We start from the raw sequence: 25602 nt of genomic DNA, 5'->3' as shown, positions 1-25602 counted from the left end.
TTACATTCAAGTTTTTCTTTTCATCATAATATTTGGAACGTTATGTGACTTTACTATAGATTTGTTTCCAGCTGCCACCAGCTTCTTTATGAAAGGAACTGAATATATGGGCAAAGAGCAGAGTAATAATTGAGCTATTTCATTTCTATCCATAACCCACTAAATGCAGTTTTCAGTGGGTCTGTGATCAAGCCCAAGTGCTGTAGTAGAAGATTGCTTAGAAATGCAAATTGCAGTTCTCGCCTGGTAGTAGAAATCTGATAGAAATTATCTTGTACAGGTGAATAAAACACATTCTTACAATTTGGTTAAGCAGTTCTGCAAAGAACCATTCAGAAAAAAATAAGTAAATTATTGCATCAAGTTTTGGTGGTCTTAAAATTTGAAATCCTTTCACCGGGTTGATCTGTGAGGGATGGTTTTTGATGGTGTTTAGATAAGAATATAACTCCTTTAATGCTTCGGACCCCAAAATGGTGAATTGCACAGCCATTGTACTGACATGATTTTGAATACCACTTGACTTTGCTGGTCTATACAAGGAATAAAAGTAGAGGATTTATTAATTCAGGATGCAATAAATGTGATTCACATTAATAATGTTTTGTCATGAATGGTCTACAGTGGTGTACTGTTTGTGGACAATCTATTTACTGCATCTAAAGAGAATGCTACAATTCACCTGAGAGAACTGTGTAGTACAAATTGGGCCAATGTTGCTTTATGTAAAATAACTCTATAAATCAACTCAGCAGTAAATGGATCTTGTGTTGATTATTTCCTGAGGTTGCATTCTAAGGCAGTTAATCAAAGAATTGTAGCTGTCCTCTGATAGATTTCTGCTGAACTGATAATATTGTAGCACAATTTTGAATCTCAAAGTCACAGCACATTTGATTAAATTTTTCATGAGGTACTGCAGTTACTGGTAATAACATTTTACAAGCTAAGTAAATTAAAAATTTTATAGCACTTGTACAACTGCAGGACATCTCGATTTGCTTTACAACCGATACAGTAATTTCTGAAATGTTGTAATGTGGAAAAGACAGAGACTGATTAATCAAGTTCCCATGAACAGCAGACTATTACTGATCAGATAATCTGCGCATTGACTGGGGGGGTGGGAGGATACATTTTAGTGTGGCCATTGTTTGCCATGAGCGCAGTTCTGAAAACTGGAGGTGACCACTGTTGTGATTTTCAGTTCACTTATGCAGTATATCTACATTCTTGGATTCCAAACTTTGCATTAGATATACATAACTGAAAAATCAAGCGTGTAGTTTCATTGTAAGACAGAGAGATACAAGTGAGGATATTAGTTTTGTCTGATGTGCTGGAATACACATGGCAGTGTTGACTTCCATTTGTGCTCACATCGCACATGATCAGTTCCACTTAAGACAGTGGGACCAAATCTGTAGCGATGAGTTAAACTTGCAGCTAAGGTTTTTGTTGTATTTTGCAAAAGTGAACCTCTTCTACTATGTTTTTCAACTGTGCATACAGCTCTGTGATATATGTCAAGTAATCACAAAGGTTTTCTTTTGTTATCTCTCAGTGTAAATGCTGACTCAGAATCTGGATCCTTGTGCATTGCTCAAAGGTGAATGTTGAAGCTTGAGCTAAAGTTTATTGCCATATCATTGTGACTTTGTCCCATGGAGAGAAACCTTGTACTATGGCCAGGTGCTGCACTGTTTAATGCCAGCCTTGCAACTTGGCTGTATGATGTCTCATAAAGAGGGGCAAATAAAGCGTGGTCAACTCACTTAAATGGGAATTGGGCCCGCTGGAAATTATGCACTAGCAACATAGGGTTCTTCTTCGTCATGCATTCTGAAACATGGAAGGAAATAAATCAAGAGATCATACAAATCAGATACAAGATAAGGCCATTCCTTTTCATGAGCTGGATATTTTCAAAAGGTTTTCAATTGAAAATATCATCAAAAGAGTCAGTAAATAAACTTCCATGAGAAATAGTCCTATTACACAAGCGACCTTTAATTGAAACAGAGTATAAATTAGACAAGCAAGAAAAGAAACAATTGTGATAAAAACTTCACATAATTAATCAATTTTTCTTGTATTAGTGGATCAATGAAGCTCCTACTTTATTTGTCAATGAGATTGGTGTGCGTACATGATATTTGCACTCTATCTGTTTAAGTGTAATAGCACTTAGAGCAACTCTCCTGATTTCTTACAAGTTAACAAGTCTTCTGTTTCCTGGTTCAGGACCAGACATTATCCATTATTCCATTTCTCTCTCTTCTGTTTCGTAACATAACCAGCCTGCACATTAGATTTTTAAAGTGAACCAATCAGCTATTTTTGCAAAAACCTTTGCTGTCTATGCTATGATGCCCTTTTGGTTAATGGAGCTGTGTTATTATTATTATAAGAAACCCTCAAAGTACTTGTGCAGCAGCATTAAGCTCCTCTAAAACTGCACAGCCAAACTGGTGAATGGGAATCTCAGGATTGTGTGCATGTTGAATAGTAAAAGCAACATTGAGTATACAAAGCTAAGTTTAACCCAGTGGAAAGGATCACACCTCTGGTGGCATCCGTCGGTCTCGAGAGACCATGGATCTGTGTCTGGAGTTTCCAGGGCGCAGGCCTGGGCAGGGTTGTATGGGAGACCGGCAGTTGCCCAAGCTGCAGGCCTTCCCCTCTCCACGCCACCGATGTTGTCCAAGGGAAGGGCACTAGGACCCAAGCAGCTTGGCACTGGTGACGTCGCAGAGCAATGTGTTGTTAAGTGCCTTGCTCAAGGACACAAACATGCTGCCTCAGCTGAGGCTCGAACCAGTGACCTTCAGGTTACTAATCTGATGCCTTGCCCACTAGGCCACGCACCAACACTTCCTTTACAGTCCTGTTATAATCAGGCTTGAATGGTGGTGGGCAGATTCAAGAACCTCCTCTTTCTTAGCATTGGCAAAGCCAACATGTGAGTGGCAAAAGTCGAAGCATTGTACCTGGGTCAAATCCTTTTGAACATCAAAGTCAAAATGAAAGTAAAATATATTATCAGAGTACATACATGTCACCACATACGACCCTGAGATTCTTTTTCTGCTGGCATACTTAGCAAATGTATAGAACGGTAACTGTAAACAGGACCAATAGACAACAAACTGTGCAAATGCAGATATAAATAATGAGCATGAAATAACAAGGTAGAAGAGTCCTTAAATGAGTGTAGTTATCCACTTTTGTTCAACAGCCTGATGGTTGAAGGGTAGTAACTCTTCATGAAGCTGGTGCTGCGAGTCCTCGGGCTCTTGTACCTTCTACCTGATGGCAGCAGTAGGAAGAGAGCATGGCCTGGGTGCTGAGGATCTTGATGATGGATGCTGCTTTCATACGGCAATGGTTCATGTAGATGTGCTCAATGGTTGGGAGGGTTTTACCTATGATGTACCAAACCGAATCCACGACCTTTTATAAGGTTTTCTATTCAAAGGCATTGGTGTTCCATTACCAGGTCGTAATGCAGCCAGTCAGCACACTTTCCACCACACACCTATAGAAGTTTGCCAGGGCTTTTGATGACATCTCTCCAACAGCACGGTGGGAGTACCAATATCATAGGAAGCACAGAAGCTGTAGAAAACAGCTTGCCTCCACCTTCTTAATAGCAGTGAATAGGGTAGTCAATACCAGCCTTGCAGTAATAACTATTCTCTGAATGAATAAAAAAAAGTATTCTAAAGGTGGTGTTATCAGTTAGACAAAATCTTTCACCACTATATTACAAAGTGCATCAGCAAGTGCATTGATGATGTTACTCTGTCCAAGACCATCACAATATATGCCAACCAGAAGCCTTGGATGACCGCAGAGGTGCGTGCGCTGCTGAGGTCCCGCGACTCCGCCTTCAGAGCAGGCGACAAGGCAGCTCTAACAACAGCAAGGGCCAAACTGTCCCGAGCTATCAGAGGGGCAAAGCGTGCACACGCCCAGCTAATCTACAGTTACTTCCAGGACAATGACGACACGTGGCGCATGTGGAAGGGCATCCAGGACATCACCAATTACAGGACAACATCACCTGACTGTGGAGGTGATGCCTCCCTCCCAGATGCGCTGAATAACTTCTATGCCCGGTTTGAGGCAGAAAATGACATGGCGGCCAGGAAGTCCACCCCTCCTGCGAATGACCAGGTGCTGTGTCTCTCCGTGGCCGATGTGAGGAGAACCCTGTGCAGGGTCAACCCACGGAGGGCTGCTGGACCAGACAACATTCCTGGTAGAGTGCTCAGAGGATGTGCAGACCAGCTAGCAGATGTTCTCACTGACATCTTCAATATCTCCCTGAGCAGCGCCACCATTCCAACGTGCTTCAAGGCTGCTACTATTGTCCCCGTGCCGAAGACGTCTTCAGTGTCCTGTCTAAATGACTACCATCCCGTTGCACTCACATCCATCATCATGAAGTGTTTCGAGAGGTTTGTCATGAGGCACATCAAGACCCTGCTGCCCCCCTCACTGGACCCCCTCCAGTTTGCGTACCATCCCAACTGCTCAACAGATGACACCATTACCACCACCCTCATCATCTCATGTTCTCGATATTTATTGCTTATTTATTTATTATAATTGTGCTGTCTTTACGACAGTTATTTAGTTTATAATATTTTCGCTTAGTAATTCATTCAATAGTATTTTCTAGTTAGAATTAGAAGTGTTTAAAGTATATTCATTGCATGTAAAATATATCGGCATGCGCTGACGTCACATCCGGTTTCGCCGCGTCTTGTGGGAAAACACCGGTTTGAAATTAGCGCGAGGGTGGGGGCTCACCACGAGGCACACCTGAGCAGAAGTTGTTTGCAGGCATGAGAAATCACAGTGAGAGCAACGCTGTAAGTTAATAGATAATCGATATATTGAACTAAGATGTTAATGCCGATCCTGTTAGAAGTAACGACGGTAGATAATGTTTATGCTTTCGTTAGTTAAAGAGTCGCGGATAGTTTGCATGGAAGTGTATTTAAAGTAGTCAATGGAGCAGGTAAACTCTCCCTGTAAACTGCACCTTAGTGTAATGTAGTTATAGTCACCTTTGCAAGTATTTACACTTGAAATGTGATATTAAGGAAGGTACAAATACTGTATCAATCTTGTATTGTTTTATCAACAGTTTTCACCATATGTTAATGTGAAGAGTGAACAGTAAATGGTTAATCTTACTGCGATCTGGTTTTCATTGGCTGTGGTTTATCCGGACGTTAAATTCGGCGTTCGTTACACCCGAAGGAGAACGTTACAATAATTATTATTTTGCTTTTTGTACTTGCACAGTTTGTTGTCTTTTGCAAATAGGTTGAATGCCTGCCTTTCATATGGCTATTATTCTGTCAGGGATTTATTGAGTACGTCCACAACAAAATAAATCTTAGGGTTGCTTATGGTGATATATAAGTACTTTGATAATAAATTTGCTTTGAACTTTGAATTTAAATCCCTTTCTGTAAATGTGTTGGAAGTGAGTACATCAATCTGATTTATACTAGGCAGGTTCTTCCTTCTGATCTTCAGAACTTAGAACATTAAAGGAGGATGATGCATGCCTCTTTGAAAGAGCAGTACATTGTGGAGCAGTGTGGGCTGTTCTGATAGTTCTCCAGAAAGCCTATGTTCATTGAGCAGTGTAGCGACTACTTGTAAACAAACTAAAAGTCAGTGAGAGGCTAAGTGAGGGAGTTTGGTGCACTTCTAACTAACTCAATTCCAAATTGGTAAACCAGCTTTTAATCCTTTATTTCAAACCAACAATAAAATCATTCGACTCTTCTCAAATGCACATAAAAGTAATTGGATCAAATTCAAAGATGAGCAGTCAATGAAAAATATGTGATCTCTACTCATCCCCTCTCTGTGCTGCCAAAAAGGTGAACAGATGCCTATATTTGTTTTATTTTAAACAACATCCAGCGCTGCACACCGCCTGCTAAGTGCTGCATAAACCCACATGACAATTTATCTTAACCCAGAGTGAGGATGCACAACTCAATTACAATGCAGACAATAAATAGATACTTGGCTCCCACAGACAGATTTAGATAATTAATGACAGTTATTGTTACTAAAACTTCATAGGTCATTGTCATTGGAATGTCAAATAATGTCATTCCTCTGGCTCAATCCTTAACCTTGCAGTAATATTTTATTAATTGTACCACATTTTGCAAGGTGCCTGGTAAACGAAAGATATTACAGAAGTAAAAGTTTGTTTCTGTTGGGGTGATGTTTGGGTGATTAAATTCTCGGAGATTTTATTACACGGCATGCTAATACTATTTTTGCTGAATAATTATGTGTGAGAACAAAATCTAATTTTCTGTTTGTTATACTTCAGTTATGTTTTATTATATGTTGCAGAAGTGCTTCATTAACCCCAAACACCATCAGCTTCACCATATTTAAATTCATAGTGATATTGATTTGTTATAGAATCAGATGTGAAGGATTCCTGCACCAGGTTATCACTTCTCTCCGTTCGATTCTTCTGCAGCTTACTATTAATAAATATCCATTTGGGAGCTTAATTTAGGGCTATGTGAGTAAGTGCAGATAGATATTAAGTACTTTGTGAAACATTTCAATTCATCAATTGACTGGATTTGTAAGTAGGTAACATGGCAAGGATTAATGACAACTAAAGTTTAAAATTTTGAGGATTCCACAGGGATCAGATCAGTGAGAAATTGCAGAGATTTTCTGCAAATGGAGTAGAGTGAACTGTACATGATTCATGTAAAGAGGTTGGTTAGCCCGTTATCATTACATGCTTTCTTATGCTATCAGTGAAGAAAATTGTAGCTTTATAATCTCAACAATATCTTTTTGGCTGGCTTTTCAGTTTTGCAATGAGCAACTTATAGGTCAGCCAAGCCGCAGGGTGCAGCAATGATTATAGTGGTAAATCTTTCTTTTTGGAAAATTGAGAGTGGTGAGCATGGTGAATGCACGGAAAATACAAAGAGTCATTTGTTTCTTTCAAGTAAGTGATCATAGCCATTTTCCTTTATTTGACATGGAGCCATTGTTTCTGCTATCTTACAGAGTGCAATTGAAAGATGCCATGCATTTTAATCAAATCAGTATGTTTGAATGAGACCAGTTTTAGATTAGAACATAGAACATTACAACATAGGCCCTTTGGCGCACTATGTTGTGTTGACCTTTTAACCTACTCTAACATCAAACTAACCCTTTCTTCCTCCATTGCCCTCTATCCATATCCCCGTAATCCATCTACCTCTGCCACTATCCCTCGCGTTCCATGCACCCACTAATCTTACATCTGACATCCCACATGTACTTCCAGTTACCTTAAAATTTTATCCCTTTGAACTAGCCTCTGGCTTCTTATCATCTTATACACCTTTATCAAGTCACCTCTCATCCTCCTTCAATCCTAAGAGAAAATCCCTAGTTTACTGAACTGGAATCCCAATCACCAAGGATTACACTACATATGCAACTGAATTAGGTCATTTTTTCTGATTAGGAGGCACTGCACATTTGAACTGTGGAGACTGATCTCATTCTCCAAGCTCATTTTGGAAAATATAACTTCTTTTGCAATAACATATCAGAAATACAGCAGAACTTTTAACAACTCTGTATAGAAAATCATAAAACTAGGAAATAACTGATTCGAATCAATTAATCATTTTGGATTGATGATAAAATTAGATTCCTCTTGCTGTTCAAGTTCTACTGGTACAATAATAAAGAAATACCAATACTGGAATGCTTCTCCGTGCTGAACTCTTTCACCAAAACTTTCCAAATGATTTGCTATCAACAGCATTTCTAATTCCCTTTCAAAAACCATTATTGGCTCCCTTTCCATTACTCATGCAGGTCTTAAATTCCTTTCTAAATCACTCTCTGCAGAAGAAAATTTCTCCTCACATTCCCCCGATATCTTTTTTTCCCTTCACTCTTAACCAGATCCTCAAATAACCTTGTAATGGAGACAACACAGTTCTGTAATGTGCATGTCTACCTGACATCCTCTCTAGGATTTTCACACGTTATCAGAATCCACAATTGAGTAGGAATTTCACTGTGAGCTAACACTCAAGTTCAACACAGCCTCTCTGCTTTTGGTCGTCTTCACCTATTTATGGAGCTCAAGACCCCCACATTCGCTAAAGACATCCTGCCACTTTTAAAGATTTATGTGCAAATACGCCAGGTCCCTCTAATCCTATGTACACCCTTTTAACTATAAATACACTTTTTACAGTGTAACATTTAGTCTGTGTTGTCAATCCTTGTTCCTTCTGCCAGAATTATAACTTCACACTTGATAGTGTCAGTGTAATTTCTCTCTTGGTTAGGTATTCTGCCAGCCTATCTGCTTCCTGACAATCCGTTACAGATTACCTCATTGTTTATCATAGCTATAATTTTTATCATCTGAAAGCTTTGAAACTTTGTCCTGCTCACCTGCATTCAAGTCATTAATATGTATCATAAAACTTGTAGCTGTAAAGTCTGCCTACTAATCTGCAGTATAGAACACAACCGTTTAACACAATGATTACATTAACTTCCTGAAGCAAATCTCTCATCTATGCTGTCACTGATCCTTTTATACTGTTGTGTTTATACTCCTGTCTCCATTTCTGTTCACTCACGCTGTACGCCTCAGACCTTCAGTACAAATCTGAGCCTTGTCACTTGCAGAAGTCTCCTGATAATCTGCGATGATTGGATGTATCAGAGATGGACAGGGGTCGGAGTACAGAGGACTGGTGGACAAGTTTGTGGAGTGGTGCGGGAGGAATCACCAGCTTGTGAATGTGGCCAAAACCAGGGAGATGGTGATTGATTTTAGGAGAAAGAGGTCTGTGACGAGCCCTGTATACATTCTGAGAGAAGTTGCAGAGGTAAATACTCGGGTGTACACCTCGACAACAGACTTGACTGGAAATCAACATCAAGGCTACCTACAAGCAGGGGATGAGCTGACTCTATTTTCAAAGGGAGCTGAAATCCTTCAATGTGTGAAGCAGGATGCTGGAGATCTTTTACCAGTTTGTTGCAGAGAGTGCAGTCTTCTTTGTGGCTTTATGTTGGGGGAGCAGCATCGGTGCTGGTGATGCAAAAAGACTAAATTAACTCATCAAAAAGGCTTGATCCATCCTTGGTTACAACCCAGATTCTCTTGAGTTAGTGGTAGAGAGGAGATCACTAAACAAACAGTTATCCATTATGGACAATCTGGTACTTCCTCTCCATGACCCACTGAATAAGCAGCTGGGCACCCCCCTCACCCCTTTCAGAGTCATTCAGCTCCTCTGTCACAAGGATCGTTACAGAAAATCTTTCCTACCAAATGCAATAAGCATATACAACAGTTCATCTCTGTGCTACAGGAAAACACACATCATAATACAATAATCTCAGCTTTATTATTTTGTACATTATTACTGCACATTGGTAAATTATTATTGTGTATATTATTATTCTGTACTTCACTACTAGTTAATATTATTATATTATTGCTAAGGGTGTTTTTAAATGTTGCAACTGTAATGAAATAATTGTCCACTGGGGATCAACAAAGTGATTATTATTATTATTATTATTACTACTACTATTATTATATACCCATGGATTCTGTCCTTAGCCCTAAACCATTAAAGTCCTGTGAAGATTTAGTGCTCAGTCCTGTACATGTACAACAGATGTGTTGTGTCTCTAAAGTAATCCCCTTGTCCCAAGAATCCTTCCTTTAACACGCCACAGCTATGCAATGATCTGGATATATTCTTGCTGTTCCTTGGTGCAGGAGACAATTCAGAGAGTAGCATCTACTTTTTAACTTCATCCTTAACTGTTGAGTGTCTGTCTGTAGGAACTCAGTATCTACATAATCCCCTTCTGATAGTATCAATGTGTATCCTTGCCTCACCCCGTCACACACCCGAGACTACTCTGCACGCTTACTGTGATGTCCTTTACTCTTGCAGCAGGAGGGCAACTGCAGTATAGTGCCCACTAAAAGTATTCACCCGTTTGGAAGTTTTTTCATGTTTTATTGTTTTACAGCATTGAAGCACAGGGGATTTAATTAGGCTCTTTGACACTGATCAACAGAGAAAGACTTTCATGTCAAAGTGAAAACAGATCTCTACAAAGTGATCTAGATGAATTACAAATATAAAATACAAAATAATTGTTTACTTAATTACTCACTCCCTTCAAGTCATTGTTTAGTAGAAACACTTTTGGCAGCAATTACAGCCTTGAGTCCATGTGGATATGTCTATCAGCTTTACACATCTGGACACTGCAATTTTTTTCCCTTTCTTCTTTACAAAACTGCTCAAGCTCTGTCAGATTGCATGGGGATTGTGAGTGAACAGCCTTTTTCAAGTCCAGTCACAAACTCTCAATTGAATTGAGGGCTGGACTCTGAATTGGCCACTCCAGGACATTAACTTTGTTGTTTTTAAGCCATTCCTGTGTAACTTTGGCTTAATGCTTGGGATCATTGCCTTGCTGGAAAACAAATCTTCTCCCAAGTCGTGGTTCTCCTGCAGACTGCATCAGGTTTTCCTCCAGGATATCCCTATATTTTGCTGCCTTCATTTTACCCTCTATCTTCACAAGCCTTCCAGGGCCTACCGCAGTGAAGCATCTCCACAGCATGATGCAGCCACTACCATGACTCACAGTAGGGATCGTGTGTTTTTGATGAAGTGCTATGTTAAACATAAATTTAGTGTTGGTAGCCAAAAAGCTCAATTTTGGATATGTCAGACCATAGAACTTCCTTGCAGCTAACGTTAGAGTCTCCCACATGCTTTCTGGAGAACTGTAGCCAAGATTTCATATGAGTTTTTTTCAACAGTGGCTTTCCCTTTGCCATTTTCCCATAAAGCTGCAACTGGTGAAGCACCCGGGCAACAGTTGTTATATGCACAGTCTCTCCTATCACAGTCACTGAAGCTTATAACTCCTCCAGCTTTGTCATAGGTCTCTTGGTGGCCTCCCTCACTAGTCCCCTTCTTGCATGGTCACTCAATTTTGAGGACTGCTGGCTCAGGGCAGATTTACAGCAGAGCCTTTATCTTTCCATTTCTTGACTATTAACAACTGTACTCCAAGGAATATTCAGTGACTTGGAAATTTTCTTGTATCTATCTCCTGACTTTTGCTTTTCAATAATCTTTTTGTGGAGTTGTTCTTTTGTCTCCATGCTGTAGTCTTTGCCAGGATACTGACTCACCAGCAGTCGGACCTTCCAGGCAGCTGAGTTTTTTTTACTACAATCAATTGAAACACCTTGACTGCACACAGGTCTCCAAAAACAGATCTCCATTTAACTAATTATGTGACTTTTTAAAAATCAATTGGCTGCATCAGTGGTGATTTAGTGTATCATATCAAAGGGGGGGGGTGAATACTTGAGCAATCAATTATTTTGTATTCGGTATTTGTAATTAATTTAGATCATTTTCTAGGGATGTTTTCACTTTGACACAAAAGTCTTTCTCTGTTGATCAGTGTCAAAAAAGCCAAATTAATCCACTGTGATTCAATGTTGTAAAACAATAAAACATAAAAACTTACAAGGGAGGTGAGTACTTTTTGTAGGCACCGTTTCTGGAATGCAAGTTGATAATTAGGACTCTCCATCAGACTATATGAAACAGCAGCAGAATTAGGCTGTTCGGCCCATTGGGTGTGCTCTGCCATTCAATCCTACCTCCCTTACCACAAATATGACAACTACATTTTTCACACTTCGCTGTTGCCTCCTTTTCTGTTTCTTGTCTCACACTGCCAAGTTTGGGAGTGTAGTCCTTCAAGATGTCATCGCCTCCATGTTGTCTACACCCTCTAATGCCAAATGCTGCCTTGTGAATGGCCCTAGCCCTGGCTGTCAGGTGACCACGGCTTAAATGGATTATTATTCATTTCTACAATATGCGTGGGAAAATTTCACTGGAAGATCAAGATGGAAAACTCATACCAATGTTCTACCTTTTCAACAGTTTGAAGTAAAAGTTATGGAAGAGAAACTGTTGCAGAAGAAAAATAGAAACTTAAGGCAGCTGGAAAAAAAATTGGATATTCCAAAGATTGTGGAATAAAAGCAATGAATTATTATAGATATTTTCCTATATAAGATTAGTATCAAATATATAATAGCAATTTCCATGTGAAAATAAGAAAATACTATAGACACTGTGAATATTAATTTTTAATCTTAAAAGAAATTATCATTCATAAAGCATATTAGCTTAACTTGGGTATGTCGTCAACACATTTTGCGTATAGGTTAACTTTCTTCTAGGAAGAAGGGATCAGTTTTTATAGGGAGTAACTGGACTTAAGGACTGAAAATGTAAATTTTTCATCTTTTATCCTTTCGGGTACCTAGAATCTGCAACTGGTATTCTCAGGTCAAACTGAGACATTTACATTTCCTGCACCTGATATCCTTGTAATCTGCTTTCAAGATTGTGAAGCTAAAAGAAGCATTTTTGTTTTGGCTGACATTCAGCATGAACTTGTTCAAAACAGTCAGGTACATTTCCTGTAGCAGCATGAATGATAGTGGCTGCCAGTCTGGGCTGTATTCCAGTACAGGTGGCCTGCGGTTTGGGGATTCCTGTACACATATCTGGTTGTTGTAACTAGGCTACCACATTACATTCAAAAGCAATGATAACACAGATTCACTGGAGCAACATTTACCTTTTCTTACTAGAAAGTTACAATCTTTTCCATAAAGAACTGCAATGCCCATGTGTAACTAGATTTGGCTTAGCTCCAATACCTGTTACTGAGTTTTTATGAAGAAAACTATCCACTTCACATGCTGTGCCGGTATAACAATATATTTCAATCTATCCTGAATACATCTAACAAAAAGATTCCTGTGCTTCTGCACATTGTGGTTATGTTGGAATTACAGCAACAAACAATGATTTCAAGTAAGCATTAAAGCATCCATGTTGATTAAATTTTGTTTTTGTTTTGTAGGACACAGCAGGACAGGAACGCTACAGGACCATCACCACAGCCTACTATCGTGGTGCGATGGGCTTTATCCTAATGTACGACATCACAAATGAAGAGTCTTTCAATGCCGTACAGGACTGGTGAGTTAAGAAAATTTTCATGATGCAATATTTTAACAGCTACTTATCAGGAATGGCATTTTAGCTTGATCAAATAATTGTTGATGTCAGTTTTCTCCATTTAATAAATACTAACAAATCGTTGTAGCACTGTGCATATGTGACCTCTTGGTTTCTTGCTCTCAGTTCCATTGTCTTTGAAATAATATTTTCCCCCTTTCTCAGTTCTGAGCCTTGATGGGTTTTGTTCTGTTTCTTTAACTCTTGTCTGCTTCTCCTGTCCTTTCCTCCTTTTCTGAGGCATGGGAGATGGCATATTGTGATAAGGAAAGTAACCACTATGATTGCAGGCTAATTCTGTCTAATACAGTTCGTAGTGAAAGGAATGAATTGGCCCTCATCTCGCTGCACGTTTTAAGCAGCTGCTCTACTGGAATTTTTAACTTCATTTTCCAACAGTTTCTGTTAAGTTGCCTTTCAAGTTTGTTGAAAAGATGCTAAAAGACAAATATAAATGGCTTTGATTATGTTACAATTGCAACTTCTATTGTGAGATTGAGGAGTATAGGTGGAGATTTAAGTTTGACTGAAGCCTGAAGTGACTATCTTCTTATCCCTTTCAACCCACATTTTTCTTTTGCTTCATTTCTCCCTATCTTTATGACCACCTATTTCTTGCTATACTTCCTGTTAATCTCTGTTGCAATCATTGTAATAAGAATTATTGCCTCTGCTCTGCCTTCTAAACTATATGCTCAATTTCTCCTTCACCATCCTCTTTATTCTACATTTATTTACCTCAGGATTCGCTCTTAAGCAGTTATAGTATATTCAGCAAAGTCAATTATTTGTCCTATAACAATTCTTTTAACAATTATGAAATGCAATAGAACAGAATCTATGAGAAAATGAGGCTAAATATTCTGACATTGCAGCTGCTTATAATGTGCTGGGAGATTGGGGTTGTGGGAGTGGGGGGGGCAATTTAATCATAAATGTAGGCATGGACTATTCTCTCTGCAAATATTAAACTAGGTCATGTTTCCGACGTTGTGTTTGATTGCAGGAGATCTGTTTATTAAGACAATCTGGAAAAATTCTACTAGTTAGAAATCCAAATGCGTAAATAAACGTTAGTTGAGGTGTAGAAGACAGCACCAGTTTATTGCAGGCCCATAAGGAAGCAATGCTCTTGTGTACTGCTAATTCAGGTCATTGTTGTTACTGTGGTAAATCGTAAGCATCCAGCAGCACTTCAGGTTGTGGCTCTTAAGTGAAATGGACATATGCAAGGAGCAGTGGTGTGTAGTGGTTACTACACACCTGTCATGGATGATTGGGTGCTATGGCATCGGAGGTGTATGTCCACAAAAAGCAATTGAACCTTCTGGGCACTTCCCTGCAAAAGAAAGACAGTTCATCAGTAGAGAAGATTCTGCGGAGGTTCTCATTGGCAGAGCCTAACAGCAACCTAAGTTAAACCTGGCCTTTTGGTTTAGCATGCACAGAACTTCAATGCCGAGGCAGCATTGTCAATACGAATTGTATGGTGATCAATATCACTACAGTCAGTCCCAAATACAGGACTGCAAGAACCTTTTCATCACAGACTGCTTTTCACCATTGTCTTTCTGCTTCAAGTCTGTTTTATCGAATGTGGAAACCATGTCTGTTAAGTTGAATTTCTAGGTTTAATGCAAATATTCAAATATGTTCAAATTTGGAATCTACTTTAGTCCCTGTTCAAAAAATTTTGATGTTTCTATGTAGTAATTTCAATGACATATTTCTGGATAATTATTGGAGAATGCTCTGGGGATAGAAAGCAACATCAATCATGTTGGCAGAGCTGAAACCTCAAATCATTTATAAAGCAACTGGATATTGAAATTAGTGGACAAGGATATTTCTGGACTTCAGAAATAGGTTAGGCCAAATGGCAATTCTAATCCTAACAACTCTGCAAATAGATTTAATCGTCCTAAATGCTTTTAGTTCCCTTCTTTCTTGGTTGTCTTCATATAGCTACCTTTCCTGTACCTTGTAAATACCTACTTACCCTGCTGCTAAGTGCCGTCAAATGATTGGGAAATGAAGTAAGTAAAGCTACTGCATGTTATTAAGATGCTTTGTGCAAAGAGTTAGGAGCAGCATAGACCACTTACTTGGCTCCTATTCAGTAAGGTCATGACTGATCTAATTGCACCCTCAGCTCTTCATTACAATCTACCTTTGGTAACCTTCTGCACCAATCCTTTTTGGGTTTCTACTTACCCTCATGATATTAATGTGCGCTTTTTGTTTTGCCGGTGGGGGGAGGGGGGGTTTGTTGCCCGTCGCCGCTTACACGCGGTGGGGGGAAGCTGGGTGGGGAGGCTTTGAGGTTCTCATGTTTAAATGTTGTTCATTCTTTGGGGCACTTCTCTGTTTCTGTGGATGTTCTGCGAAGAAAACGCTTTTCAGGATGTACAGTGGCATGCAAAAGTTTGGGCACTCCTGGTCAAAATTTCCATTACTGTGAATAGTTAAGTGAGTAGAAGATGAACTGATCTCCAAAAGTCATAAAGTTAAAAATGAAACATTCTTTCCAAAATTGTAAGCAATATTAGTATATATTTTTATTCTGTACAATTTTAGAGTGAAAAAAAAAGGAGCACCATGCAAAAGTTTGGGCACCCCAAGAGATTTGAGCTTTCAGATAACTTTTACTCAGACCTTAATTAGCTTGTTAGGGCTATGGCTTGTTCACAGTCATCGTTGGGAAAGGCCAGGTCATGCAAACTTCAAAGCTTTATAAATACCCTGGTTCCTCAAACCTCATCCCAACATTCAGCAGCCATGGGCTCCTCTAAGCAGCTGCCTAGCACTCTGAAAATTAAAATAAATGATGCCCACAAAGCAGGAGAAGGCCATAAGAAGATAGCAAAGCATTTTCATGTAGCCATTTCCTCAGTTTGCAATGTAATTAAGAAATGGCAGTTAACAGGAATGGTGGAGTGCAAGTTGAGATCTGGAAGACCAAGAAAACTTTCTGAGAGAACTGCTCATAGGACTGCTAGAAAGGCAAATCAAGACCCCCGTTTGACTGCAAAAGACCTTCTGGAAGATGTAGCAGACTCTGGAGTGGTGGTGCACTGTTCTACTGTGCAGTGACACCTGCACAAATTTGACCTTCATGGAAGAGTCATCAGAAGAAAATCTTCCCTGCGTCTTCACCACAAAATTCAGCATCAGAAGTTTGCAAAGGAACATCTAAACAAGCCTGATGCATTTTGGAAACAAGTCCTGGGAATGAAGTTTTTAAAATAGAAGTTTTTAGCCACAATGAGCAAAGATATGTTTGGAGAAAAAAGGGTGCAGAATTTCATGAAAAGAACACCTTTCCAACTGTTAAGCACGGGGGTGGATCGATTATGCTTTGGACTTGTGTTGCAGCCAGTGGCACAGGGAACATTTCACTGGTAGAGGGAAGAATGAATTCAATTAAATACCAGCAAATTCTGGAAGCAAACATCACACCATCTGTAAAAAAGCTGAAAATGAAAAGTCAGGATAATGATCCTAAATGCACCTCAAAATTCACAATGGCCTACCTCAAGAGGCATAAGCTGAAGGTCTTGCCATGGCCCTCAGAGTCCCCTGAACTAATCATCATTGAAAATCTGTGGATAGACCTCAAAAGAGCAGTGCATGCAAGACGTCCCAAGAATCTCACAGAAATAGAAGGCTTTTGCAAGAAAGAATGGGTGAAAATCCCCCAAACAAGAATTGAAAGACTCTTAGCTGGCTACAAAAAGCATTTACAAGCTGTGATACTTGCCAAAGTGGGTGTTACTAAGTACTGACCATGCAGGGTGCCCAAACTTTTGCTTCAGGCCCTTTTCCTTTTTTTTGTTATTTTGAAACTGTAAAAGATGGAAATAAAAAAAGTAATCTTGCTTAAAATATTAAAGAAATATGTCATCTTTATGCCCTTTGGAAATCAGGTCATCTTTTACTTGATTAGCTATTCACAGTAACAGAGATTTTAACTAGGGTTGCCCAAACTTTTGCACACCACTGTATGTTGTATAGATTTCTCTGACACTAAATGCACCTTTGAAACCTTTTGAATCTTTGAACCACAGCTCTTCATTACCATCTACCTTTGGTAACCTTCCACTCTTTTCCTTTTCGGGCTTCTACTTAACCCTCATGATATTAAGACTCTGCTTCTAACCTTCTGAGGAAAAAGAGATTTCGAAAGGCATGAGAAAGTCTTCCTCACCCTCATTCCTATTCCATCCTCACTACTTTGTATTCGCACTAGAGTAATCTGTGAGTTTTTTGTTGAAAAAGTTTAGAAAATAGCTAAACTATTCCCTAGCTTAAATGATTTCTAAGGGGAATGAGAAATGAATTGTTAAGAAACACCAGGTATTGAGCAAGAATGTCCCAAGAATAATTTCAGATACCTCCCAGAAAAAAGAGCAATGCTGTTTGAAAGAAGATGGAGAGAAGAATATAAAAATGTTAGTGAAAGTAGCTCTCATTTTTTTACAGTATTAAAGTATTAAATATACTATTTTTGAAGAAAATTCTCTGATTCAGCCAGGCAAAGACAGTCTCCAACCAGGGAGAACCTGATCTCTTTCCCAAGACATTCAATGTTGTTACTTTATTTGATTTTTTTCATCACGAACATTTTGTCTACTGCATTGACCAGAAGTAACTTTAGACCAATTGTGTAAGTACTCATGAGCAGGTCAAAGACTGGATATTCAGAGGACTAAACAAATTGATTAAAACCACTTCCACAAGTCATTATGTTAATCTGTACAAGACAACACACCACGGATACAGTGTAGGAAATTGAAAGGCAATCTGACTGCTGCTGACCAAATCCTGAAGACACTGAGCTTTATGATACCTGACCCAATCTGCTCCTGAGTTGACCAGGGTCAGATGGCTAGATTTTAAAGCAGCCTTCCTTAATCTTTTTGCCCTTAAGGAACCCTTGAAATAATTTTCAGGTCTCAGGGAACCCCTGTGTAAAAATTATTATTTCTACAGCTCACGGTACATTAGCGTGATCAGTAAGTTGTAGATAAAATAATCCAAAAGTAATTGTCAATGATCTTTTGAGTTGAGAATGAAGTTTTAGTCAACCTTTGGAAAAAAACAGGTAGTTTAGCTTACCTTTCTTGAAATTAATCTCTTTCTTTCCCTTCCATAAATTTTAAAAGTTCAAAAAGGCAAACATAATAAATTTCTGTTAAATAACTGACTTCAGACAAAATGGGATTTAATTTTTCTAAAGGTAGGCTTGGCAGATTTAATTTAAATAAAGGTTGTAAATTGATTTCACTTAATGCTATTTAAAACATGAAAATTTATTGACAATGTTGAATAATAAAATTACTAAAAACTATAAGCCAAAGCAATATAAATAAAAATATAGCCTAAGACACAATTTTATACAAGACCTTGAAAAAACATTTTTTTACTAAGTGACATGATCAGGCTCAAAAGTAGACCTAGCATGTCAAACCTGTGCTTGTTTTTTGCTGCACAAATACTCAATTTTAGGTCGAACTTGAGATATAGACACATGGATTTCACCTTCAACTGAAATGAGACAATTTTATCCTTGTTCCTGATGCTTGTTTTCAATAAGACTCGAGAGCTTCTGATATCTTTACTCACTTTCAAGCCCAAGCAGCAGTGGAAACATTTCAAGATTTTCTTTTGCAACATGATTTTTCCAAAGATTCCATTTCCTTTTAACTCCAAGAATCTTGTCAGTTGCGGTCAAAACATTTTCTCCAGGGCCTTGCAGAGATTTGTTCAGCTGGTTTATATGATGAAAAATGACTGCTAAGTAGGCTAGTTTTGGCAGCTATTCTTCATCTTCAAAACGCTCCTACTATCTTTGTGAAAATACTCCTGCAATTCACCTTTCAGCTCAAACACTCTGTTTTGTGAAGAAAACAGTGTGTTGTGACATCAGAATTTTCTTTATTTACAGGAGAAACAAAACCTCTCATGGAGCCAACCACTGATGTGACACCACTAGTACAGATACCAATACAGTTCCTCCAAGACCAACCTTTTGTTTCCAGATATTAAGACAAACTATTACATAAATCTTGGCCTTTGCTCATTTTGGGCTGCTCTTTGCAGCAGAAAAAGTTTTCTTGAATTTCACTATCATTTACAAATCTTACAAATGCTACAACATGTAATTTATTGATGAAATCTGTTGACTCATCAACTTGGATAGAGAAGCTGTTTTTTTCAGTTTATTACACAAAATCTCTTCAGCATCATGTGACATGTCATCAATACATCAACTTGCCACACTGTTTGAGGGTGAAACCTTTTAATATTTTCGTACTGCATCTTGTCCTAGCATTTTATCCACTATTATTTTAGACACTGGCATTATTTGGTTCTCACCAGTTGTGTGACTTTTCCTTTTCTGGGTAATAAGTTCTGCTACTAAATAACTTGCTTCCTGAATCTTTTTACTGAGTGTGACTTTATTAACAAAGGCTTTAATCTGTTTATTTTGAGGTCCCAATAGTGATGTAAAATAATCAGCACCTTTACGTGTCATATGGTTGTGATTTGTTGTTGTGTCTTTTCAATTTTGCTGGAGCCACTGCTTTATTTGTAAGTTTTTTTGTCACAGACTAGGCACAATGGAATAGGACAACTTGAAACACCAGTCCATGTAAAACCCACTGATAAGTAGCTTTCATTGTAAAGACAGACTTTTTTGTGTCCATTGTTGCATAAGAAGGGATGAAGGCAAAGAAAGGGAATTATAGGCCAGTTAGCCTAACCTCAGTGATTGGGAAAGTGTTGGAGTCTATTATTAAGGATGAGGTTTCGGAGTACTTGGAAACTAATGATAAAATAAGTTAAAGTTATCATGGTTTCTGTAAAGGGAGATATTGCTTGACATACGAGGCTGTTTAACAAGATAAAATCCTATGGCATTACAGGAAAGATACTGGCGTGGATAGCAGAATGGCTGACAGGCAGGAGGCAGTGTGTTGAAATAAAGGGGGCCTTTTCTGGTTGGCTGCCAGTGAATACTGGTGTTCCATAGGGGTCAGTATTGGGACTGCTACTTTACACATTGTCAGTGATTTGGTTAATGGAATTGATGGCTTTGTGGCAAAGTTTGCGGATGATACAGAGAAAGGTGGAGGGGTAGGTAGTGCTGAGGAAGCAATGCGATTGCAGCAGGACTTAGACAAATTGGAAGAGTGGGCAAAAAGATGGCGGATGGAATACAGTGTTGGGACATGGATGATAATGCATTTTGGTAAAAGGAACAATATTGTGGACTATTATCTAAATGGGATTCAAACATCAGGGGTGCAGAGGGACTTAGGAGTCCTTGTACAAGTCTCCCAGAAGGTTAGTTTAAAAGTTGAGTCCATGGTAAAGAAGGCAAATGCAATGTTGGCACTTATTTACCTATGGAATGCTCTGCCTCAGAAGGCAGTGGAGGCCAATTCTCTGGATGCTTTCAAGAAAGAGTTAGATAGAGCTCTTAAAGATAGTGGAGTTAAGAGATATGGGGAGAAGTCAGGAATGGGGTACTGATTGTGGGTGGTCAGCTATGATCACATTGAATGGTGGTGCTGGCTCGAAGATCCAGACGGCCTACTCCTGCACCTATTGTCTATTATTTCAAGGGCAATAGAATATAGAAGCAAGGAGATCATTTTGACCTTTTATAAGACACTAGTCAGGCCACAGTTGGAGTATTGTCAACAGTTTAGGGCCCCATATCTCAGAAAGGATGTGTTATCATTGGAGAGAGTCCAGAGGAGGTTCACGAGAATAATTCCAGGAATGGAGGGGTTAACATATGAGGAGCATTTGTCAGCTTTGGGCCTGTACTGACTGGAATTTAGAAGAATGTGGTGGGGGGGGGGGGCATGGATCTCATTGAAACCTACCAAGTGTTGAAAGGACTAGATAGGGTGGATGTGAAGAGGATGTTTCCTGTGGTGGGGGTATCCAGAAGTAGAGGGCACAGCCTCTAAATTAAGGGGTGACCTTTTAGAATAGAGGCAATTTTTTTACCCAGAGAGTGGTGAATCTGTGGAATGCTCTGCCATAGACTGTGGTGGAGGCCAGATCTGTGGGTATATTTTAGGCAGAAGTTGATAGTTTCCTGATCAGTCAGGGCATCGAAAGATAAGGTTTATGGGGTTGAGTTTATGGGGTTAATTCTGCTCCTGTGTCTTATGGAATACTTAGTGCATCTCTTGCACGATCCAACATTATGCCAGTTTTGCATGAGAAAATTCAATTGTATAGCACAGAATGATGCCTTTGAGACCAACATCTTATGCTGCTCATTAAAAGTGCCGTCCTCTCTTCATTCCCATTACCCCTTCATCATAATCTGCTTTCTCTTTGCAAATATATGTTTAATTCCCATTATGAAATTACTACTGAATGTTTCAATGACACTTGGAAGCTAATGCATTTCAAATCTAAAAAACTCCCATGTAAAATATGTTCCCTTCAAAGATGCAATGTATTTGTTACGATCTAATTTAAATTGTCATTCAAATGGCTTAATGATGGTATTGTCTCTAAGGTAACACTTTAGGTTTGCTTATGACGTTTATTCACCAAGATTTATCCAAATGTTTGAAATTAATTCATTGATAGCTTCTTTCATCAGCTTCTCCTCTGGAGTGTACTATCTTCACCCACAAATACCTCAGCATCTCGGAGACAGGAAGGTTCAAACCTAATCCTCAAGCATTCCAAAAATGATCTATTTCTCAATGTTACTGTGACTGGGTCTCATAATGAGGATGACTAATAAATGTTGTTTTCAGTTTTATCGGACGATGCAGATTGACCATGGTCTCCAGACAGACATCAGAGCTTTTAAAGTCTCCAAATGAACATCAGCTGTTTAAAGATGTAGCAATCTAATTGGACTATTCAAAAAAGAACGAGAGAGAAATGCTGCATAAATGCAAAATCTTTCCCTTACCAGAATGCAGCAATGGGTAAAGTAGCACGGTGTTGCTTGAGGGCTACTAGCAGCCTGGTAAGCAATGACTTGATGACATAGGAGCATAAGTAACCAATTTCCCTCAAGCCTGTCCTACCATTTAATAAGACTCAGGCTAATCTGACTGTAAACTCAACACATTCTCATTTACTCAAGGTAACCTTTCACTCTCATGCTTAAAATGTCTCTATCCAAGTCTTAAAAAAGTCAGCAGAGAGGTAGAATCTTTGCTTCCACTGTTTGTTGAGAAAGTTTCCAAAACTCACAATCCATTGAGAGGGAAAGTATTGCCTCGTCTGTTTTAAATAAGCAACCTTTTAAACAGTGATTCCTGCTTCTACATTCACCCTCAAATTCTCCACGCTGTCAAGACCCATCAAGATCTTTAATCAAGTCCCTTCTCATTCACTGAAATTCCAGTGGATTAAATTTGTATTTGTCCAACCTTTTAACAAGTGATATCTGCTAATTAGGGCTAAACAAGCGTTAAGATTGCTGCCACATGCAAGTTCTCTTACAAGTCAGCCAATATCCTGGTGCTTGAAGAATTTCCCGCTGCCGTCTGCAAGGTAACTGTGCGTCTCTCCGTGACAACGTTGGGTTCCTCCAGGTTCTAGATTAACGTTCTCTGTAACGCTTCCAACACATTACCACCCTTTCTTGTGAGGAGAGCAAAGCACAGTCATCCAGATTTGATTTAGGAACATTTACAGCTTTGATGGCACAACTTGCTGAAGGGTGGCTACAGCCTAATGTTGCATTCATAAGTGATGTACTGTATATGTACATTGAAGGCAACTTTGAAGGCAAGCCTGTATTTCTACATGTAGAGAGCCTAAAGTGGACATATCAGTTGCTCAGTGTCAAGCGTAGCAGTGGATGACTGTAACATATACTTGATTATTTATTCAATAACCAGGCAGACTCCAGCATCAATGACCAACCCACTTGTAGTCCAGGCTAGAACAAAATCTTTGGGAGGATATATCTAGTTGGGGAGAAAAATAAATGCAGAGGTTGAGGTAGAGGGTGGTGAAAGAAAACTCTCCAACTTCAGCTTTGACAGGATTGCATTGTCCATTAGAGGGGGAAAGAGAACATGGGTTAAGATTGCTGCCACGTGCAAGTTCTCTTACAAGTCAGCCAATATCCTGGTTCTGAAGAATTTCCGGCTGCTGTCTGCAAGGCAATTGTGCGTCTCTCCATGACCACATCGGGTTCGTTGAGGTGCTCTAGTTTCCTCCCATATTCTAAAGCTGTACGGGTTAGTTGATTAATTGGTCTGATGGGTGTAATAGTATGGTGTGAGTTTGTTGGGGGAGAGAGACCTGTTACTTGTTGTATCTGTAATTGGACAGTGTGGGCTCATTGGAGGGGAGAGGGCTGTTACCATGTATCTGTAATTGGACAGTGTGGGCTCATTGGGGCAGAGAGAGGCCTGTTACTTGTTGTGTCTATAATTCGACAGTGTGGGCTCATTGGAGGGGAGAGGGCTGTTACTTGCTGTGTCTGTAATTCAACGGTGTGGGCTCATTGGAGGGGAGAGGGCTGTTACTTGCTGTGTCTGTAATTCAACGGTGTGGGCTCATTGGAGGGGAGAGGGCTGTTACTTGCTGTGTCTGTAATTCAACGGTGTGGGCTCATTGGAGGGGAGAGGGCTGTTACTTGCTGTGTCTGTAATTCAACAGTGTGGGCTCATTGGGGCAGAGAGAGGCCTGTTACTTGCTGTGTCTGTAATTCGACAATGTGGGCTCATTGGAGGGGAGAGGCCTGTTACTTGCTGTGTCTGTAATTCGACAATGTGGGCTCATTGGAGGGGAGAGGGCTGTTACTTGCTGTGTCTGTAATTCGACAATGTGGGCTCATTGGAGGGGAGAGGGCTGTTACTTGTTGTATCTGTAATTCGACAGTGTGGGCTCATTGGGGCAGAGAGAGGCCTGTTACTTGCTGTGTCTGTAATTTGACAATGTGGGCTCATTGGAGGGGAGAGGCCTGTTACTTGCTGTGTCTGTAATTGGACAGTGTGGGCTCGTTGGGCCAAAGGATTCTGTTACCTTGTATCTGTAAATAAAAATAAAAATATTTCACTGTCCAATAGGCATGTGGGAATACCTTCTGCAGGGTACTGAGCTTGTTTACTAGTTCATATGTCTAAATTTTAAGTTGGACGTTTCATATCTTTGCTAGATGTTGTAATCAGAAATCTGAAACTTACAATTGTGTAATGATCACCATTTAAATAGCAAAATAGCAAAAGCTCCAGCTAATTTCATTGATGTCAGTAAGTATGTTTGGAAATAAATAATGTAGCCTCTATTTAGAATGTGCCAAAATAGATGGAAGTCTTTTCATAAATGAGAGATTCAGCAATGTTAATGCTCCAATAGCCTCGGGTGCTTATATATAAGTCACTAAAGGCCAAAATGCAGGTGAACAAGCAGTCGAGAGAGCAAGTTCTATGTTAGCCTTTACGATGAAAGGATTTGTCTACAGGAATAAGAAATACTATAATAGTTCCATGCCTTGGTAAGAAGATGCCTGGAGCTTTGTGTAGTTTGGTCTCCCTATTTAGAGCAAAAATTTACTAGGCTGCTTCCAGGATGGTGGGTTTGTCGTTTAAGCAGAGATTGAGTGGACTAGATCTGTGTTCTCTAGAATTTAGAAGAAAGAGACAATCTCATTGAAACATACAAAAGCTTTACAGGAGCAACACACAAAGTACTGAAAGAACTCAGCGAGTCAGACAGCATCTATGGAGGGAAAGGGACAGGTGTTGTTTTGAGTGGAGAAACTTTACCAGTGCTAATGAAGTATCTCAAACTGAAACATCTATTTCCCTCCATTGTGGCACCTGAACTACTGAATTCCTCCAACCTTTTCTTTGTTACTCCAGATTCCAACACCTGTAGTTTCCGGTGTATTTCTAAAATCTTTATAGAACTTGACAGGATAGATGTCAAGAGAATGATTCCTGTGACAGAGGAGTCTAGATCCAGCATTCCCAGTTTTAGAATAAGCATTAGACTGTTTAGGACGGAGATGAGGAACAATATCTTCACTGTGTAGATGGTGAATATTTGAGCTGTGGATATTTAAGTTTAGTTTATTCAGTACAGAGATAGACAGATTTCTGGAACTTGAGTATGTAGGGATAGATTTGCAAAATGGTGTGGAGGTAAATCAACTATGATCTTGGTAGAGAGTGGTATCCGGTGCTCCCGGTGTGGCCTCTTGTATATCGGTGAGATCCAACGTAGATTGGAAGACTGCTTTGTTGAGCACCTACACTCTATCTGCCAGAAAAAGCAGGATCTCCCGGTGGCCACCCATTTCAATTCAACTTCCCATTCCCGTTCCAACATGTCAATCACGGTGTCCTCTACTGCCACGATGAGGCCACACTCAGGTTGGCAGAGCAACATCTTATATTCC

General features: G+C 39.5%; 1 protein-coding gene across 2 annotated transcripts in view; it reads left to right on the top strand.

Annotated features, from left to right (window-relative positions):
• Positions 1 to 25602, top strand: part of rab3c (RAB3C, member RAS oncogene family) — a 173846-nt gene that overhangs the window by 125623 nt on the left and 22621 nt on the right. For both annotated transcript variants that reach the window (XM_059989370.1, XM_059989369.1), the window contains one exon: positions 13036 to 13154. In XM_059989370.1, the coding sequence (XP_059845353.1) occupies positions 13036 to 13154 (119 nt within the window). The remainder of the gene's footprint in view (positions 1 to 13035; positions 13155 to 25602) is intronic.

The sequence above is a fragment of the Hypanus sabinus genome, chromosome 14 (assembly GCF_030144855.1).
Source record: "Hypanus sabinus isolate sHypSab1 chromosome 14, sHypSab1.hap1, whole genome shotgun sequence".
NCBI lineage: Eukaryota > Metazoa > Chordata > Chondrichthyes > Myliobatiformes > Dasyatidae > Hypanus > Hypanus sabinus.
The sequence above is the reverse complement of the archived record's forward strand: the minus strand, read 5'-3'. Positions and strand labels throughout refer to the sequence as shown.